At 44.9% G+C, this 17,637-nt stretch overlaps 1 protein-coding gene across 1 annotated transcript; it reads left to right on the top strand.

The window, feature by feature from the left end:
- The first annotated feature begins 534 nt into the window (after positions 1 to 534).
- Positions 535 to 17,105, top strand: GNB1L (guanine nucleotide binding protein (G protein), beta polypeptide 1-like). Its single transcript, XM_010147871.1, has 6 exons — positions 535 to 650; positions 887 to 1,012; positions 2,955 to 3,117; positions 6,837 to 6,935; positions 11,681 to 11,896; positions 16,723 to 17,105. Exons 1-6 carry the CDS (start codon positions 535 to 537, stop codon positions 16,987 to 16,989), a joined length of 987 nt encoding a protein of 328 aa, XP_010146173.1. The 3' UTR covers positions 16,990 to 17,105.
- Positions 17,106 to 17,637: the final 532 nt, after the last annotated feature.

Here is a 17,637-nt window from a genome sequence, read left to right as displayed (position 1 = left end):
TGTCCTGCAGTAATGGGATTCTTGTGTGAAGGCTCGTAACGCTAATCTCTGAAACTCTGGTGTGTTCACTGCAATGCTTTTCTGTAAATGGTTGTGAGTGAAGAGCACAGAAATGGTGTTTTGATGGGGAGGAAAGGGAAAGACTTGCCAAGGGGCTAAGTGGCATGATGAATTGCTTGCCCACTGAAATTGTGGGTATCCAGTTTCTTGTGTTGTGCAGCTCTTCCTTTTTGCAGCAGGGAGCAGAGCTGAACACCCCTGTACTTACAAGTGCGGGAGAAGTGCGTACGCACGCCCAGCTCAGCACTAACCTTGCTTAAAAGGGCTGCAGCAAAGAGCCCATCTGACAGCTGCTTGTCAGCCCAGGTGAGGAGGAAACACTTTACTCTCAACTGCGTGTGGCAAACAGGAATAACACTCAGGAAAGTGATAGGAAAAGCAAATGTCCTGACCAGACTGTATTTCAAGTTGTAGTTTCACTGTAGGCTGCCTTACCCTGTTATATCCATGTTTTCTCCCCCAGTTCACTGCTGGATGGCTCTGCCACCTCCAGATCCAGAGTTCATTCTCAGAGGCACCGGTGCTGCAGTCCACACTCTGCATTTTTCCTGTGGCAGCCCAGACCCTGATGTCCCCACTCTTTTCTCTGGGTGAGTAAACCAGGATTTCTGGCTGAGCTGAGTATCACATGGACATTTCTTTGTAAAACAAAGTGTGTTATTTAGATGGGCTGTATCTGGAGAGAACAACAGAACGCAGGACTGGTGAGTGAGGCGTGTGCTATCTCCATACATACAGCTTCTGCTTTGGAAAAAAGGGAAAGTACCAGGCTGTCCCGTCAGCCGGGCTGCAGTGGTCACGCTGAGAGCATCTCTTCTGCTGCCAGGTCTGAGAATGGGCTCGTCCACGCCTGGAACCTGAGAACGCGCAGAGTGGACACAGCGCTGGATGGCCACGGAAGAAAACCTGTCTACAGCGTGGAGACAATGGGGGGTAAAGACAGGCTCCTCAGGTCAGCACAGCAGCAAACCCCACCAAACTGTTGTTTGTGATGTACGGGAGGGCAGAAGGGCCGGGGGGGAAGGGGGGATCCCTTTTCTCTGGAGCCACTGAAAGTCTCTCCAACACACATGGAAATGTTCAGAAGTACAAAGCCGTAGAAGAACTGTAGGACAACATGTAGAAAAAACATACAGTTAATTCCTTTACGACACATACGTGGTGACATCACAGCCAGGATGTCCACAGTGTCTCTTACTGCTCTGAGAACAGCTGAGGCCTTTGGGTAAAGGAAATGCACTCGGATTTGCAGTTGACAGATGCAACTGGTTCTCAGGACGATCCAAACTGACACAAAGCGTGTAAATAGAGGGGAGAGGGAAAAGGCAATGACGGAGGAGGAGAATTGGAGATGGAGAAAGAAAGGCTGAAAATGAGCAAGAAGGCTGAGTTGCACACCTTCGCTGTGTTGCAAAACACCTTCTGTTCTTATTTAGCAAGGGAAGGCCGGGAAGATTTGTGTACCTTGGATTAGACAGGTGATCCAGAGTAGATGCCAAAGTGTCTGTATGACTAGGAGGTGTTCTGACATGTTTATCTAGAGAAGACATCTCTTATATTATACAGTGGAACTAATTAGCATTTATATTTGTTATCTGCTTAAGTACAATTATCAACACTCTCCCCCATAAAACCATACTGAATGAGCATTGTTTGTATCATTATAGAGTTTTTCCATACCTCTATTTTTGCTGTATTTATAACAGTTCACACAGCAGTGCAATTTTAAGGCAGCAGTTACCTGTATTTTTGTTTCTCTCTTCTGAAGCTCGATCACAGCAGTTTCTCACAGCACCACGTTGTTTGTATGCCCAGTGCTATCAATGTTTTGACAGTCTGTCACTCAGCTGAACAGCAGATGGGAGTCCCAACAGTCTGTAGATTTGCACCTACCTCTGCTCAGGCCTGGTACTTCCATCAGGTGACACTGCTAATTAAAATGACAGGGATAAGGGATTTCTGAGTCCTTGTCCCAGGTGATGACATGAGGATACATATCCCACGCTGCTGTGGTCTGTGGGGTGGAAGACTCCACAATGGTACTTTGGGCCAGAGCCAGCAGGGTCACGTAAACATGTAGCAGTTCATGGTGTGCCTTTGTGAGGCCTCCCTGGTCTTCCTGTCGGGGACCAAGACACACTCTTCTGTGGGACGGAGAGGTGTGCAGAGGAGTCTCTGCGTGAGCTGCACTAGTACATCGGAGATGCAGCAGCTGGCTGACTAGATTTGGATGTTTTAACCACAGTGTTTCAGTGTTTAATTCCAGCTGCTCGTTGCCAGCCCCTCTCCGGGTGCGTCTCCGCACACGCAGCCGTAACAGCCTTCTGTGCCCTCCCTGTGGCTGCAGGAAGTTGATCACTGAATAACCACCTTTTTATTTATCTTTGATTTAGCCTTTGTTGTCTTGCTGTGTGTCTTTCAGCTGTCAACACGCCTGACATTTCTATTGCGTTGCCAGGGTGAAAAGAGCGTTAAATAAGTTGCTCTCTGGATACTTTTGTTTCCTTTTAAATTAGATCTAATCAGTGGTAAAATGTAAGTATTTTTGTTATGAAAATGTTCAAATACTCCTGAGACTTCGGAAGTACAGACGCACATGCGGATAGCGTGACCGTGCTCGAGCACGTCTCTCCTCGGGAGGCAAAGGGTGAACCGTGACAGCAGTGTACCGGCAGACCCGCAGGTCCTCCCTCGCCCTGGCAGCCGGAACCCTCAGGCCGGTTCTGCGGCAGCAGGGTGGTGGTCTTGGTGGTACATTTCATGAAAGACCCATCCAACACCCCCGCGGAGGCTGCACTAAGCTCACACCTTGGCAGCTTGGAGGTACCAGGCTGGAGGAAGCCAGGCTTCCTGGCTAACTCTCCTGCTCATGGATAACTTGGTTTACTCCGCAGTCAGGGTCGTGACCAGAGGATCTGCCTGTGGGATTTAGCAGAGGGACGGACTTCGGTGGTGGATTCTGTCTTCACGGAGAACGTGGGATTCTGCAGATGCTCTCTGTTACAGGTGGCACAGGGACGCTGGCTGATGGCCATGGCAGCCAAAGCTCTGGAGGAGGTAAGAAGTCTCTCTTTCTGGTGCTCGGGAGATTGCTTTTGGTTTTGAAATGAGGTCGTTCAGGAGAGGAAACATCACTGCTCTCACATTCTATGCTCAAGAGAGGCCAGCAGAAGGAACCTTTGGGGGTTCTAATTGCTGATTTTACCTGCCAGAGAGATGACTGAATTACAGAACTCATGCTCCCACAACAGGGATACCACCCCAAGATTGGCCTGACACTTAAGTGTTTGCAGCTGCTGCTGGTCTTTCATGTGCAGGAGTTCTGAAAACTCCTCTGGTGCTGCTGAATACCCTTAAAGGGGAACGAGAGTCCTTCTGGGGAGCTAATGGTCAGAAAGTCTGTCATCAGGTGGAGGTACTCATCTTCCGTCCGAAGCTGAAGCGGTGTGTGGTGAGAGAAGGGGAGGTGCAGGTGATTTGTAATGCGCTATATGGTCTTTCACCCCGGGCTAATTCTTTAACTGGTACTTGGGCTGGAAACAGTTGAATCACTGTGAGCAGCCAGAGGTTTGCTCAGCGTGAAATAATTGTAGTGTCCGGTTCAGTTCCTGCTGGGTAAGCCCACATCGCACACCTGCTATCACAGCAACCGCTGACTGACAGCTCAGTGGGCACTTTCCACTTCTGCTGTGTAGAAATCCTAGTTTTGTTTTCTTTGAAGGACTATTTGCAGGCAACAAGATTTTTTTTCAAATACCTAACATCAAAATACCAAGGATATTAAAAATTAAAAAGTGTCATAAGTATGAAAAGAAATATTGCAGCTAATGGCAAATTGTTCATGAGCATAAAAGGTCACGTGCTTTTCTGGCCTACAGGATGCGTGTCTTGAAACTGAAAGTTACAGAATTTGTAGACAAAGTAGTAAGTGGGAATAGTGCCTGTGTTGCAAGAAAATGTGAACTTCTTGCAATTCAGAAGTTAAGCACATATTTAAGTACTTTGTTGGCTGGCAGCCAGAGCGTTCAGCCTTTCACAGAACCCAGTCAGCCTGCAGACACAGCCACTGGGCCAGTAGGTAGAACCATCCTGTCCCCTACGTTGTTCTCATCAACCGAAGAACTCTCTCCATTTTACAGCAGTGCTCAGTAGTATTCAAGATAAACAGCACTGACAAGCGCATTCTTGTGTCAGCCGGAGAAGAGTTTCTGCATCAGGCAGAGTACAGACACACGCATATTCTGGTAACGAAGAATTAAATAATCATCTGATCCAAAGATGTTCTCCCCAGTGCCTCTTACAACTCCTCTCTGGTTTATTTTCACCTGTTTACTCCGGCCCTGCAAACTGATAATGATTTGCTATCTCCTGAGGTAGAAGAGCCCCACGCTGTGTATGAACCTTTGCTTTAGGACTGTGTCAGGTTACAATAAATTCCCATAAGCTCCCATAATATATGGTGCTTCCAAATCGGCAGCACTGTGTGAGACACAGTACATTTGCAGCTTATGATTAAAATTAAGACTTAATAAGTGTTTATGCTTGGCTGGTGCCCAAAAAAAGAGTAATTTTGTCTTAAAGCAGGTTCAGTCCATAAATAATGAGATCTGAACAGGCATTTATTTGTTCGTGATTGCATTTAAATCACCAATTATGAGTTACATGCACTTTTCTTGCCAATTTGCCAGAAACATGTTAAAAGCTTTATTAATGTGAAAAAGAAAAAGGGTGTGTTTCCTTGTGGCCAGTTTTAGCCACCCAGGAACACTATTAACCTCAGGCAAAGGCAAATCTTTCTCCTATTAAGCAAAACCAATATAAACACAGAACTTCAAGTTTTAGGTTACAGTTGTCAAAATACATGAAATAGTATTTATTTCTAAAGCTCCGTTGCCTCTAATGCAGACGGTCTCTGGAACTGTCAGTCTGGTGTAGGCAGCTCGTGCCCGCCTGCCTTCTGCAAAGAGCTTTTCCCATCTTCGTGTTTTCCTTTGTCCTCTGCAAGCCCAGCTGTAGCCCTGGTACCTGTCCATCTGTTTTTAATCAAGGTAAAGCGAAGGCTGGTTTTTTGCAGTTTTCTCTTTTAACCTGCAGAAGTGCATTTATCGCAGCGCACTTATCCTTCCTTATTAGGTGAAAGTTGCAGTTTCAGTCTTGTCCAGGAGGCAATGCCCTTTGGAGAGCCAGTGGTGAGAGACACGAGAGGCGAGCAGGTCATTTTCAGACTCGGAGCCCGTTTCCTGCAATAGCTAACTTGGTCATAATGCTGATAGCAAGACAGTTGCCAAGAGAAAAGCATCTTTTGTTAAGAGTGTGGCTGCAAGGAACCAGAATTCCCAGCTGATCAAACTTTGGTCTGTTCATAGGTTTTGTCTGTGTGTTGGATGGCTCTTCGCTGTAGTCTCCATCCCTCAAATCTGGAGAATAGTTTCCCGCTCCGCTGCGGAGCAGCTTTGGAAGGCGTTCTGTGCGTTGTGTTTCGTGCGTTGTCAGCTTGCAGCCCTACGGTGCAGCTGCTTTTGGCAGGCTCGCTGACAACCTCTTGAAATAGGAAGATGTTCTGGCAAGCTTTGAACTGAAGGTATGGGATTGGAAAGCCATCGCAGCTGCCGTCGTCTTGACTGATGGCTCCCAGAGGAGCCATATTTGTGTAATACCTCATCTCAGATGCTCAAGGAAATTCGCATGACTGGGGCTGTCCAGCGGCACTGTTGGGCTTTTGCACGTTCTGCAATAGCCTGGAATGGCTGGCGACGTTGCAGCTATCGGAGGTTTGAAGCCCTTTGATTTTACGAGACAATGCAGATGATTGTTTAATAACAATAAAAGATCACCTTAGTGATCAAGTATACATTTGAGAAACAGTGATGTTCCTGCCAGCAAGATTTTCATACCTAAGAACTCCTATTTCTCCACAGTTCCAGGAATTAGCCCAGAGTGAGGCACCTCCGTGTCAGTCAAGAGACTCAAACCCTCCCAGTGCCAAATTGCAAAGGCAGAGTCCCCTGATCTTGCCTGCATCATCCTGGGTGGAAATGAGCCACTTCCTTGGAAGAGGAAAGACTTGCCCCATGCTGAGAAAAAAAAATCAGATCCATAATTCATTACCGTCAGGGCAGGCAGCAGTGGAAGCTGCTGTGTAGACGGAGAGCAGGTGTTTAACACAGTCACGCCTGGCCCTGCTCTGAGCAGGGTCAGTGTTAAAAGTACCTGTGTGCCAGCCCTGCCCAGCCTGCGTGAGCACCAGGTAGCGCGGGCTTTATCTCTCGTTGGTGCAGCCGGGCAGGAAGCAGAAAGCCCGCCTTAGGTAGATGTACTGCCCACATTTCCACAGAAGCTCAGTTAGCGGGACCGAACAGAGGAGACGATGGAGGAGTCCACCAGTGACTGTAACAAAAAATAGCAACAGAGATGGGGAAAGGGGAAAGGGCGAGGAAGCAGGGAAGCGCTTTCCGACGCGCAGTCTGCAACGTTGTCTAGTGCGTGCACGATGTCATCTACCATATGGAAAGACGACCGCGGTACAGATGAATAGAAGTGTGGAAGAGGATGAGCTCATTTGAGCAGTCTTGTCTGGTCTTTCCTAAAACAATGCATCGATTTAGATAGCTATGGATTCCCCTGCAGCCCCAACTTCACATGCATTCCTCACTTTCCTCCAGACAGGCTTTAGTGAAGAGCTTATCCTAGCCTTAATCACCTTAAAAGACTTGTGTTTTTAACAGCAGAGTTTTGACCTGGAGCCTGACCAAATGCTCTTGTTTCCCTGATGTCAGGTTCAGGTTCTGGAGCTGCCATCCAAGACGTCAGTCTGTACCCTGCAGCCAGAGGTGGGTGCCAAGCTGGGCATGCCCATGTGTCTGAAGCTGTGGCAGGTAAGGCAAGAGCGGCTGCTAATTGTGCAACGTTTTCCGTGTGATTCATTTTATATGAAGCACATGAATCTTTCTTCACTTGGGTTTTGATTTATTATCAAACCAATCAAGTAATTATACTATTAAAGGGGGGAAAGATTTGTGAACATCCTTAATGTAACTTTCAGGGCTTTCCAAGCTTTAATGGAAGATTTGCAAATGCTCAGGGAAAGCTTTGTATCCTTAGGATAGGTACGGTTTTTGCATCAATCAAGAGGAAAATGAGTGACTTGCCAAAGCCAGTTGTTTGATATGGTTTCTCGCTGCATTAAGAACGATGAGAAATGATGGGGTTACTTTAAAATCAGTGACTTTAATGGCAGGTTACCTTCACTTCGGTGCCCTCGGGACAAGGAAGCGCTCTATCAATATTTCTGTTCCAGACATACAATAGGAACAAAATATTTATGGTTGTGTTGACTTTGGACAAAAAGGCAAACAAAAGAGATAATGAAAAAAACTCACATTCACAGAGAATTCAGCAAATAACATTTATGGGGTGCCACCAGTGAAAGACAAGTAATACAAAAAGGTGGCAGGAGAGGGAGGAAGGAGTTCAGGGGATTGGCTTTAGATCTCCCAACTGGTGGCCAAGCTGATTCCCGGGTTAACCCGCTGCCCACATTCCCTTTCAGGGCTGCAGTACCATCCGAGCTGGTTTACAGCGTGTTATCCCCGCAGGTTCATCTGAACTTTTGTACTGGTTTCGGTTGAAAAGAATACCAGCCAGTTGTGAATTGGAGGCCTGAGTGTCTTCACCCAGGGGCCTGAACCGACTGAGGTCTAGAGGAATTCAGCTGCTGGCTTCAGACAAAAGTAGGAGGGGCCACAGAGCAAGTCCCATGGTGTAATTAAAAACTAGAAAAAAATTAGAAGGAAAATTAAATAGACTGATTAGACTTTCATTAAACAGAAAGTTTCTCCTAAAAATGCAATCAGTGTTCAGTACTCAGCGAAATGAATGGGCCTTTCTGTCTCCTGGACATATTTTAATAAGATGAAGATAACTGAGGAAATGTTCGGTGTTGAAAATGTTGTTGCCTGTATAAAAAGTCCTCTGTCTTGCCCTATTTTCTCCATGCATTAATATTGCTATTCCTCTAGGAAGCAGAGCAGGTGCGGAGTTTTAATTTTATGTGGTTTTTAATTTTGTTGCCGGTGGGGATAAAGCGGAGAACTGGGAACTGGGAGAGGTAAATTACTCCATGTAAATTCTGGCTTTGGGAAGTCACCACAACTTCCTAGACTGCAACAGGCAGGGATAGATAATCCATCTCACAGCTGTATTCGCTCTCTTACGAATGCGCGCAGCTCGGTGTAAAAGCACTGGGGAGGAGGATGTTCTGAAGGGCAAATAATTACATGTGGTGTACCAAAGTGATGCGCTGCCTTCCGTTTTGTGGTTTCGCTGCAAGTGGCTCGCTGAGTAACCCTGTAACCATAAAAGCAGCAGAACACGAGCTAACCCAGCTGCACCCCTTCCTGAATCTCGGTCCTCTGCCGTCCAGGATTTCTTTGCATTGGGCAATGCAGACATACCCAGGAGATGAGCACTCCCCAGCCCACCGCTTATGGGCAACGTGTTGCCTAAGAGACTGCTAGACGTTGCTTATGGCACAGTAAATTAACAAGTTGAAACAGAAGCTGACGTGGCGAGAGCCATATAATGGGCTGAAGGAAGTGTGCTCAGGGCTCTTGTCTAACAGGAGTTTGGGGCCTGCAGCCGTGTACCATCCTATATTTCTGAATGCCAACAGAAAAAGATCCATGTGTAAGAGAAAGGGCGCACCTTACCAGCAGCAGCATGAGTTAGACACTTGACTGCAGAGCAGAAGGAAATTGAGGCTCAGTTTAGGCTTGTAGATTAAGCCTCACCGGCTTCTCCGAAGTAGTTAAAAAGCTGGCAGCTGTTTATTTTGTTGTTTCAAAGCTTTTTTTCCCCTCATTTTACTAGGTCTGGCCTTAAACTCAATGGGTTTTTTTCCTTGTGAAGGTTCATATTCTCAAATACATTGTCCCTTCAGCTTCACACCTTCCTGCTATTACTAATTGGGTGGGGTAGGATTTGCAGGAGTAAGGATAGTCTTCCCTTACATTTTTCGCACTCCTCAGGGAAGGCATCATGTTGCGTAACAGAGCAAACAAAATAATTCAACAGGAATAATACATGTAGAAACTGGAAACACGGAGTTATTACTTTATATAAACTATAGCAATTATTCCTGTTGAGTTGACAGCAGCTCACCTTTTCTTCCTTCCTTGACAGCTATCCAAATGCAACAACAAAATGTTCTGCTTTGGAGGAACAATGATTTATCATTTAATTTTTTCCACTGAAACAGAACATGAATGGTGAAGACTTTTTGCCAGAAGTGTCCGTTATTGGGAACTGAAATAAATAGGCCGTTGTGAACCACTGCTTGGTGAGTCCAGGCATCAGACTGAGAGCTCCCCTGATCTTTCAATAGCTTCTATTGTTCAAGGATCGGTACTCACTGAAATATTACACTTCGTATGGTTAGGCCAAGTCAGGACAAAGTAGTGGTGGAGACCTTCATTTCACAGAAAACAATACTTTGTTTTTAAAATACTCCAGTCTTCAATCTCACATGGAAGTCACTGGTTTTCAAGTCTAAGCTAAGCTACCACAGCGCATGCTAAAAAAAAGGGGTTGCTTGGCACTTCCCATCATGCTGAGCACTCACCTGTCTCTTATTTTAATGAGGGTTCTGAGCACCCATGCAGATCTGGCCATCCCGAGGAGCCGATCCTGTCCATCCATGTCTTGTTTCCTTGGAGAAGGAAAGCTCCTGTAGAGCCCCAGGGCTCTGTGCTCACAGAAGAGCAGTACAAGTAACTTCTGTGAGCAAGGAGGGGTGGGGGTGGTTTATGCCCAAACTGGGGGCATTTTTAAACTTAATCAATGACCTATGAAATACTTTTTGTTTTGTTTTGAAGATTTTACCCTTTATTAATTATAAACAAAGTCTGGGATGTTCGTTTCATTCAGATGTTTGGGGTTTTTTAACTTTTCCCCTGCTATTAAAAACCAGATACTCTTCATCCAAAATACCCGATGAGTTAGCATTAACTCACATGTATTTGACACATATTCATTGCTTTGACATTACATTATTTTAGCAAATCAGAAATTTGACGGAAAAGTCACACACAGTCCTGGGCATTATGGGACACCTTCTCTGTGGGCTTTTCTATCCAGAGCATGCTCCCTACCTTTTCAGAGGAAAAGGGGTCTTAAAGCGAGGAATGAGGCTGCTGCAGCATCCCAGGTGTGGGCAGGCCTTTAGAAAGAGGTGTGGGCCTTTAGAAAGATGATGTAGGGGATTTCACCTTGGTTTCCTTCTTTTAAGGAGCAATTTTCTTCCCCACTCAGTGAGATCCATCCCTCATTTAAACACTTCTTTAGGCTGAATAGATCTGAGAGAGAACACGAGGCTTTTACTCAGCGGTCTTATTACCCAGACCACCCATCTCTTGTTAGTTTAACTCCCCCTAGAACAAATATCAACCGGTGGGAGAATCGTCTGCACCGTTAATAGAGGCAGCGAGCCCTTGGCCACTGCAGGTTTGGGTCATGGCCCTGGCAGCCAGCGAGTTTGAAGAACCTCATTCAACGGGGTGATGCCAATGAGTTCTTTGTAGATGGCCACCTTTATTTTGAACTGAATACCAAGCAAACCAATCCTGTAGGATCAGACAGTGTTTGAGGAGAGTGAATAAGCTATTGGATGCATTTCTTAGAGTAAGATGTCCCTGCATGAGGCGGTCGTCATGCTAATGTCTATTTTGGTGTTTCTTCTCCTATTAAAGAAATAACTGGCATTAACGGATGCCTGGTTTTTAGTTGTTTTTCACTAGGGATTCGCATCCTCACTCATACAGCCCGTTACCGCTCATGGGGTCATTAGTCTTTTGGCTGGAGCAATGATGAATATTTTCCTTAAGTGTGACATGTAATCCAGTAATGTTCCCTTCTTTGAGTTATTTCAGAGGCTTAAATAAATTAGGTGTCTGCTCAGGGTGCCATGCCCTTTGGCCTGTGACATCATTAATCAAAATAGCTTTCAATTGGTTACAGTGGGACTCAGGCGCTGTTAACCCCTTGGTGACTCACCCAGAGATTCCTGCAGAGAGGTTCAGTGTTTACCTTTAAGCGCTGTGGTGCACTTGGGTAAACGATCCCTGTGTGTAACCCTACACTTGGCAATGTCAAACTGGAGTCTTGAAGTGTGGTACTTCTTTCCGTGTCTGTATGGCATTGCTTGATAGGAACTCGGCTGCTCTAAGCAATGCTTTTAGAGGAGCGCAAGCAACGGTCAGGCCATGTCTGAAAATATCAGGCAGCTTTTTTTCAGTGTTGTAGGGGGCAGTGGTTTGGATTTTGAGAGAGAAATTTTCTCTATGTGTATATATATGTGTATGTTAGACACATGTTTTATATAAACCACAGAATTTTATATGTAGATGTAAAAATTGTAAGTGCACGTCAGCAGTTACCTAGTAACGCTTTTTGTAAGTGGATGGACTATTAAGATTTCACATTCAGACTTCCAAACTTTTCACTTCTACACCAGTCAGCATCTTCATTTATTTTCTTGGTGCTTGGATTGAAACCTACTTGGGGGTGATAATTTTCCTAACAGACTCTCTACTTTTTCAAACAATTTTACGTTTCTCTTGATCAGCTCAACGGTGGTTCACAACCTTTGCTTCTGGCTGGCTATGAAGACGGATCGGTGATCCTTTGGAGTTTGTCAATGGGAAGAGTGTTGAGCCAACTTGTTTGCCACCAGGAGCCAGTGATGAGCCTTGACTTTGACTCCGAGAAGGCCAAGGGGATCTCGGGCTCATCTGAAAAGGTGCTTAGCATCTGGAGCCTCAATGAGCAACAGAACCTCCAGGTCAGGATCATTGGCCCTCTAGTGTCATTTATCCCACTTTGCACTAACAGTTTGATAGACTAAAAAAATATTTAGTCATGAAGAGGAGTTGTTGCAGATCTCTGGCTAATTAATCACAGACTGGTTAGAATGTCTGTGCTATGTGACTAGACTTAGCAAAAGATGGTGAGGATTTAAAAAAAAAAAAGAAAACCCCCTCTCTCACATGTTTCTGGTTTTACCAAAGTTGCAACAGGCACACAAGCCTAGCATTACTCAAGCCATTGCCTCTGTATCTTCATTTATCACGTTAGTAGTATCCAGCTCTCGGAATGTCCTAAACATTATAAATGAGTTATAAAAATGAGAAACAAAGGATTGCTTTTCCAAAGGTTCGGCTTGAGTGGATAGAGGTTTCTTTCCACTGTGGGAAAGACAGAAATACGCCATTGAACACTTTGCAGAGTAGGAATAGCCCAGCTAGCACCAAGAGGGCAGGAGGTTTAAGCAACCAACTTCCTCTGGCACCTTTAGAGCTCTAGCCGGAGAGAGGGAAAATAAGTTAACTGGATATATCAGTTTGTGCCTGAGCTACACGTACCTGGAATGGCTGGTTCAGAAGGAGGTCTTGTAACCACCAGCTCTGGCTATGCTAGGGAGTGGCAATAAATATTGCTTAATCTAGACAACTTTAGCAAGTGTTTCAATGGTGCCAAGGGGTTAAGAAGGTTGTAACTAGGTGTGGAAATAAAGTGCATAAATAATGCCCCTGAAAATTAAAATGGCCTGTCCATAGCCTCTCCACTGCTGAGTGCTTTAACCTTTTTTAAAGTGGTGGTTGTCCCCTGAACACACAACGAAGAGGATCTGAACCAGCCCCTGTGTGCCCCCATACCCCCCTTGAGAAGAGAGCTGCTGGGTACACCCAGTCATGGAAGAACAATAATTTTGCTTTTGTGGAGATTGTTAGGTAGTGTGGTGAGTTGGTGCTGTTTTCTGAATGGTGTTATGGGAAGAAAACCTGTGCTTGGACACCCGACGGTGACACGACACCCAGGGGATACCAGGAGGGTATAGCATCTGTTGGGCATCACCACAGAACTAGCAGTGTGGGGTGGCAGAGCACTAGGACACCAGTGCCTGTAGTGTAAAGGCATCCAACTGAGATGAAGTTTGGAAGACAGCGTGCTCACCGAGGAGAATGTCTGACCTTATTGAGCAGTAAGACGCAAAATAAAAGAGGCACTTGAGACTGAGTAAGTAGCAAAGGCGTTCTAAGCAAGTGTGGTAAAGAAGTGTTTTAGCAAGTCTGGTACACAGTTGGTTTGGGTTTTTTGTTATGTTTGCCCTGCCCCTGCCCCAGCATTTCTACCACTATTGGCACCCATCTGCACCGGGTGTCCGTAGCTCGGGGAAGCAGAAGGAAGATAAGTCCCAGTAAGAAACTTGGTATTGAGACTAGTTTTCTAAGGCCAAGGTGTTAGAAATCTGACATCACACCAGGCTTCTTAAGGCTCCCAATACTCTGGTGTTGGAGAGGCAGCTGTTCCTTCATATTCATTATAGCATAGCTCTTGCCTAAATTCAAAGAGAATATTGTTCTCCACGTCACATTTCAGTCATGAGTTAACCATAATGCAGGGGTACAGGTATGACTCAGGCGGAAAAACAAACAGTTGTTCACCTGAAATATTCCAGGTATTGTTTTCCATGGGGCAGTCACATTCCCAGGAGATGTAGGATTAGTTACACCTCCAGGACATCACACTGAGAGATAGCAGCTTTTCTCAGAAGAAGTGTAAATGCCAAGAATTATAAACTGTAAGTAATGTTTCTGTGCTTCGTGCGTAGTGTGAATGCCCTAATAAAATGCATCTTTCATGTGAGCGCTAGAGATTGTCAAGGACAGAGATTAAGTTTTTTTCCACTATTGCATTAATAATATAAACCAGATGGGGATTTTTTTTTTCCCTGACATTCCAGGTACCTGAGGTAATGGTAGACGTTGGAAAGCCACTCAGTGGCACATTATTTTTATTCTAAAGGGTTTTAATAAGTAAACGTGGTGCATAGCTATCTGCCGTTGGAGAAATAATGACGCAATGATGGTACTTCAGCTCTGTTTGAAGTGGCAATGTTCCAGTGTGTCAATGAATAGATGATGAAGGTAACTTCATATTTTATTGCTATGGGGAAAGTTTGGTGTATTGTCTTCTACAAGAAAGTTGCTGAAATCATCACTGTCAGCAAATGCCTGGATTGGTTATGAGCCTTCTGATTTGGACGAGATAGTGTAATTATGTGACGATGTTTGTGGTAGAATGTAGGGGGTAAACAGCTTCTGCAGGTGAATAAACAAAGCAGAGTTAAGAAATCTGATCATCACAGAAGCTCCTTTATATATGACAAGAAAAAATTCTGTAAGCTGTAATGTAAAGTAAGCACACAAGTTTCATTGTTGGGTTGCTGAGGCTTTTCCTCAAATGCTGAAGCTAAGGCTATTTTTCTAATAAGAATAGGTCTTAAAGACATGATTTGGGTGTAGGAGAGGGAGATTAAAAAAATAGAGAAGAAAAATCATAGATGACATGTAGAAGACATGTTAGAGGTAGATATCTGTTGGCATCAGCATGTCAGAATTTCTTAACGCATCTGCTAGTAGGTGCAGGTGTCCTTGGTCATGACTGGCTGAAAGCAGCTCACCTGTTTTTACCTCTTTGTTTTCTTAATTACAAGCTGGTTTTCTGGTTAGGAAATTATGTTGGAATGCTTTTGACTACAGTAGTTGCCTGTAAGTGACTGGATGGCACAAATCCTGGCAGGATTTCACCTGGCTCCATATACCTTGAGCAAGTTGTTCTGCTTTGTTTTGTTTTTCAATCTCACCTCTTCTTTTTGCACAAATGCCCACTGTTCCCTCATGTTCCGTAGCCAAAAGGCATCACCATTATAGGCTTCATTTTTATAGGCTTCATTTGCAAGTTGTAGCTTGCTGATGCCATGTGATTTCTCCCAGTTGCCCTGATTTTGCTGTATGGATCTTGCCCACGTAATTGACAGTGATGATGGGAAGCACCACGCCCGGGATTGGTTATAGCCATTAGCTAATAATCTCAGTTACAGAGTAAGGCCCATCTTGCATTTGCCAGGCTGGTGATGTAATAAATCCTTCCCTTGCCAGTACGCATACGCCAATAAAAATCCCACTGAAGACATGCTTCACTGGTGTAACTGGGAAGTTTGGAAGAACACACGGACTAGCCAAAAGCACAGGGTTTACAGTAGCAGCCCCACAAAAAGGCCTGTGCGGCCTCCTAATGTTCATCAAGCCTGAGCAAAACTTGCTGTCCTCCATTCTGCATTGGTTGCAGACCCATTCGTCAGGTCCTGTTTAAAAGATGAATGTATGGAGTGTGCAAGAAGCACATCAAGTTTCGTTTAGTCTTTTTTCTCATTGAACTGCACATCTCTTGCTGTCTGAGTAAATAGCTGGGAGGTTGTTATGTGGTTGAAATACAATTGCTTACAGCTTTGTGCCTGTAAGATGTGTTCAGCTGCATCCAAAACCAACTTTGACCAGCATTTCTGGAGTTTGTTTTCCCAATCCAGTATCATTGCTAACATTATCTGCAATGAATACATGCTTTATAATCCTGTACTAACAATGCATCATGCAATGTCTCTCGAGGAGGAAGCTACTCAGATGTAATGCATTTGTCAATCCCTTCCTGTCTCAGAACAGCAAACACGATGCAACGTAGTAAAACATGCACCGACTTAATACTAAGCTTTAGTACAAGATTCAGTCTTAGCAGGTAGTGGCATTACTGCGTCATCTCCATTGTGCTTACAAGTGACAGTACCTCAAGTCAGCTGAAAAAGCTGTTCTGCACGCTCTGACAACAGCGAGGCTGTTTCAAAACACACACGCTCCGGTGCATACGCCGTGTGTTTCGCAGGGAACTACTGACTAACACAAGTTACCTGAGGTGAGAACAGCAAAAGTGTGTTACGCTGAGCTCTTCCTCTGTCCTTCAGGGGAAGCTCATGTCAGTGAAGTGAAAACTTTTCTTTACAAGGCCAAAGTCCTGTGCAGCCCCAGTGGCTCCTGAAGGAAGCTAAACGCCTTCCAATTTAGTTGTGCCCCTCAGAAACTTGTGCCCCAGTAGTCTCCAAACAGTAACAGAAGACTTCCAAGATTGAAATCAATAACTTGGTCATAATCCCCTTCTTGGAATTTGGTGTAAATGAAAGTCTCTTGGGAAGGAGTACTAGAAATACAGATTTCCTGACACTGTAACCTAATTCCTGGAAGCATTCCTTTCTCAAGACTGTGGTAAATGCTACCACAGCTTATTGGGGTTTTTGTGAGGGGCCACAGTACTAGAAATAAGTAGCAGGTAGTTTAAACATCAGCTTGGAGTCTCGGCACAGGAGTATCACTGAAGCAGGGAAAATGTACGGCCACAGCTCTGAACATTGCAGCTCATACAAGAATAGCCAGAAGAGCAAAGCTGTGTAGTCAGGTGCTCAAAACTTTCACTCAGAGCTTCATTTGTCCCAGAACAGAAATAGTTTTAAATGCAATATAAATGAAAAACATACAGGGGATGCTTTTGATTTGAGAGAATGGTGCTGGAGATAGCGAGTTTAAGGTAAGGGCTTTTCCGTCTCTCCCTCTAACTGTGCTCCCAAAAGCATCATCTGCCATGGGTGGAAAGCTGCCTACTGCCTGTGTGGCACCAGCATACATGGGTGGGCAACGGTACCTTCGAAAATCCCAAAAGGTTCCTTTTTCTTCTGTTTGTTTTAAACAATTAGAGCTGATCTATAGCTTTCTCACACAGGTTTACAAAACACACAGACTTGTCAACGCTGGCATATCTGATATCACCATCCGTCCAGACAAGAAGATTTTCGCAACAGCAGGGTGGGATCATCGCATCCGGATCTTTGGCTGGAAAAAACTGAAGCCTTTAGCAGTGCTGGACTACCACACAGCAACGGTCCACTGCGTGTCCTTCTCCGATCACAGACACCCCCCTGAGAGACTGCTGGCAGCTGGCGCGAAAGATCACCGCATCAGTATCTGGTCAATGTACACCCAGACGTGACATGTCCCACACTGTCACAGGCAAAAGGAAAGCGGGAGGGGTGAAGCAATTCTTTATACTGTAATTCAAACCTGGATGTGGGGATGTAGTAGAAAACCTTTCCAGGCTGAAGTGAGGTTAATTTTTATGCTGCTTGTTCAAGCTGCAGGTTTTGCTTTCCAGAAAGGAAAGTGGATTTTTAAAACTCGTAACAAGCAGAGCAAGGCAGAAGAACAAGTCACAAAGACACGGAATTAACCACTTTCTGTCACAGGTTTTGCAACAGTTTTTCTTTGGCAGGTTGCTTAAATAACTTGTGCCAATACCTTCTTTTGTGAACAAGGCCTGGAATCCCTCAGACTGCAGTGGGGGCAGAATACATCTGTTTGTAAGTCAGTCATATCCAAGAATCTGAATCAGTGTAAAATACCACTCTCTTGAAAATTTATACCCATTAAACCACCTCCAGTGGTTTCTCATTGTCAGTTACTTTTTCTTCCCCCTAACTGCGAGGCTATCAGAACAACCTTGATTTGTTCACACTTCTGTCAGTGTCTAACTTAAACCAACAGCCAGGAATGTGACTAGGGACGGCCTTTGGCATTTATGAATTTCATTATGTCTCCTGTCACCTCAAGCCTCACAATTAATCACAAGAAAGAAAGGGGG

The sequence above is a fragment of the Eurypyga helias genome, unplaced genomic scaffold (assembly GCF_000690775.1).
Source record: "Eurypyga helias isolate BGI_N326 unplaced genomic scaffold, ASM69077v1 scaffold37842, whole genome shotgun sequence".
NCBI classification, from domain to species: domain Eukaryota; kingdom Metazoa; phylum Chordata; class Aves; order Eurypygiformes; family Eurypygidae; genus Eurypyga; species Eurypyga helias.
Note: the sequence above shows the minus strand (reverse complement) of the source record. Positions and strands in the feature narration are given on the sequence as shown.

Excerpts from the sequence above, each read along its gene's own strand:
- GNB1L (XM_010147871.1), top strand. The coding sequence starts at position 535 with ATGGCTCTGCCACCTCCAGATCCAGAGTTCATTCTCAGAGGCACCGGT. Across the intron at positions 651-886 it reads GTCCCCACTCTTTTCTCTGG|GTCTGAGAATGGGCTCGTCC; the intron begins GTGAGTAAACCA and ends TTCTGCTGCCAG. Across the intron at positions 1,013-2,954 it reads GGTAAAGACAGGCTCCTCAG|TCAGGGTCGTGACCAGAGGA; the intron begins GTCAGCACAGCA and ends TTTACTCCGCAG.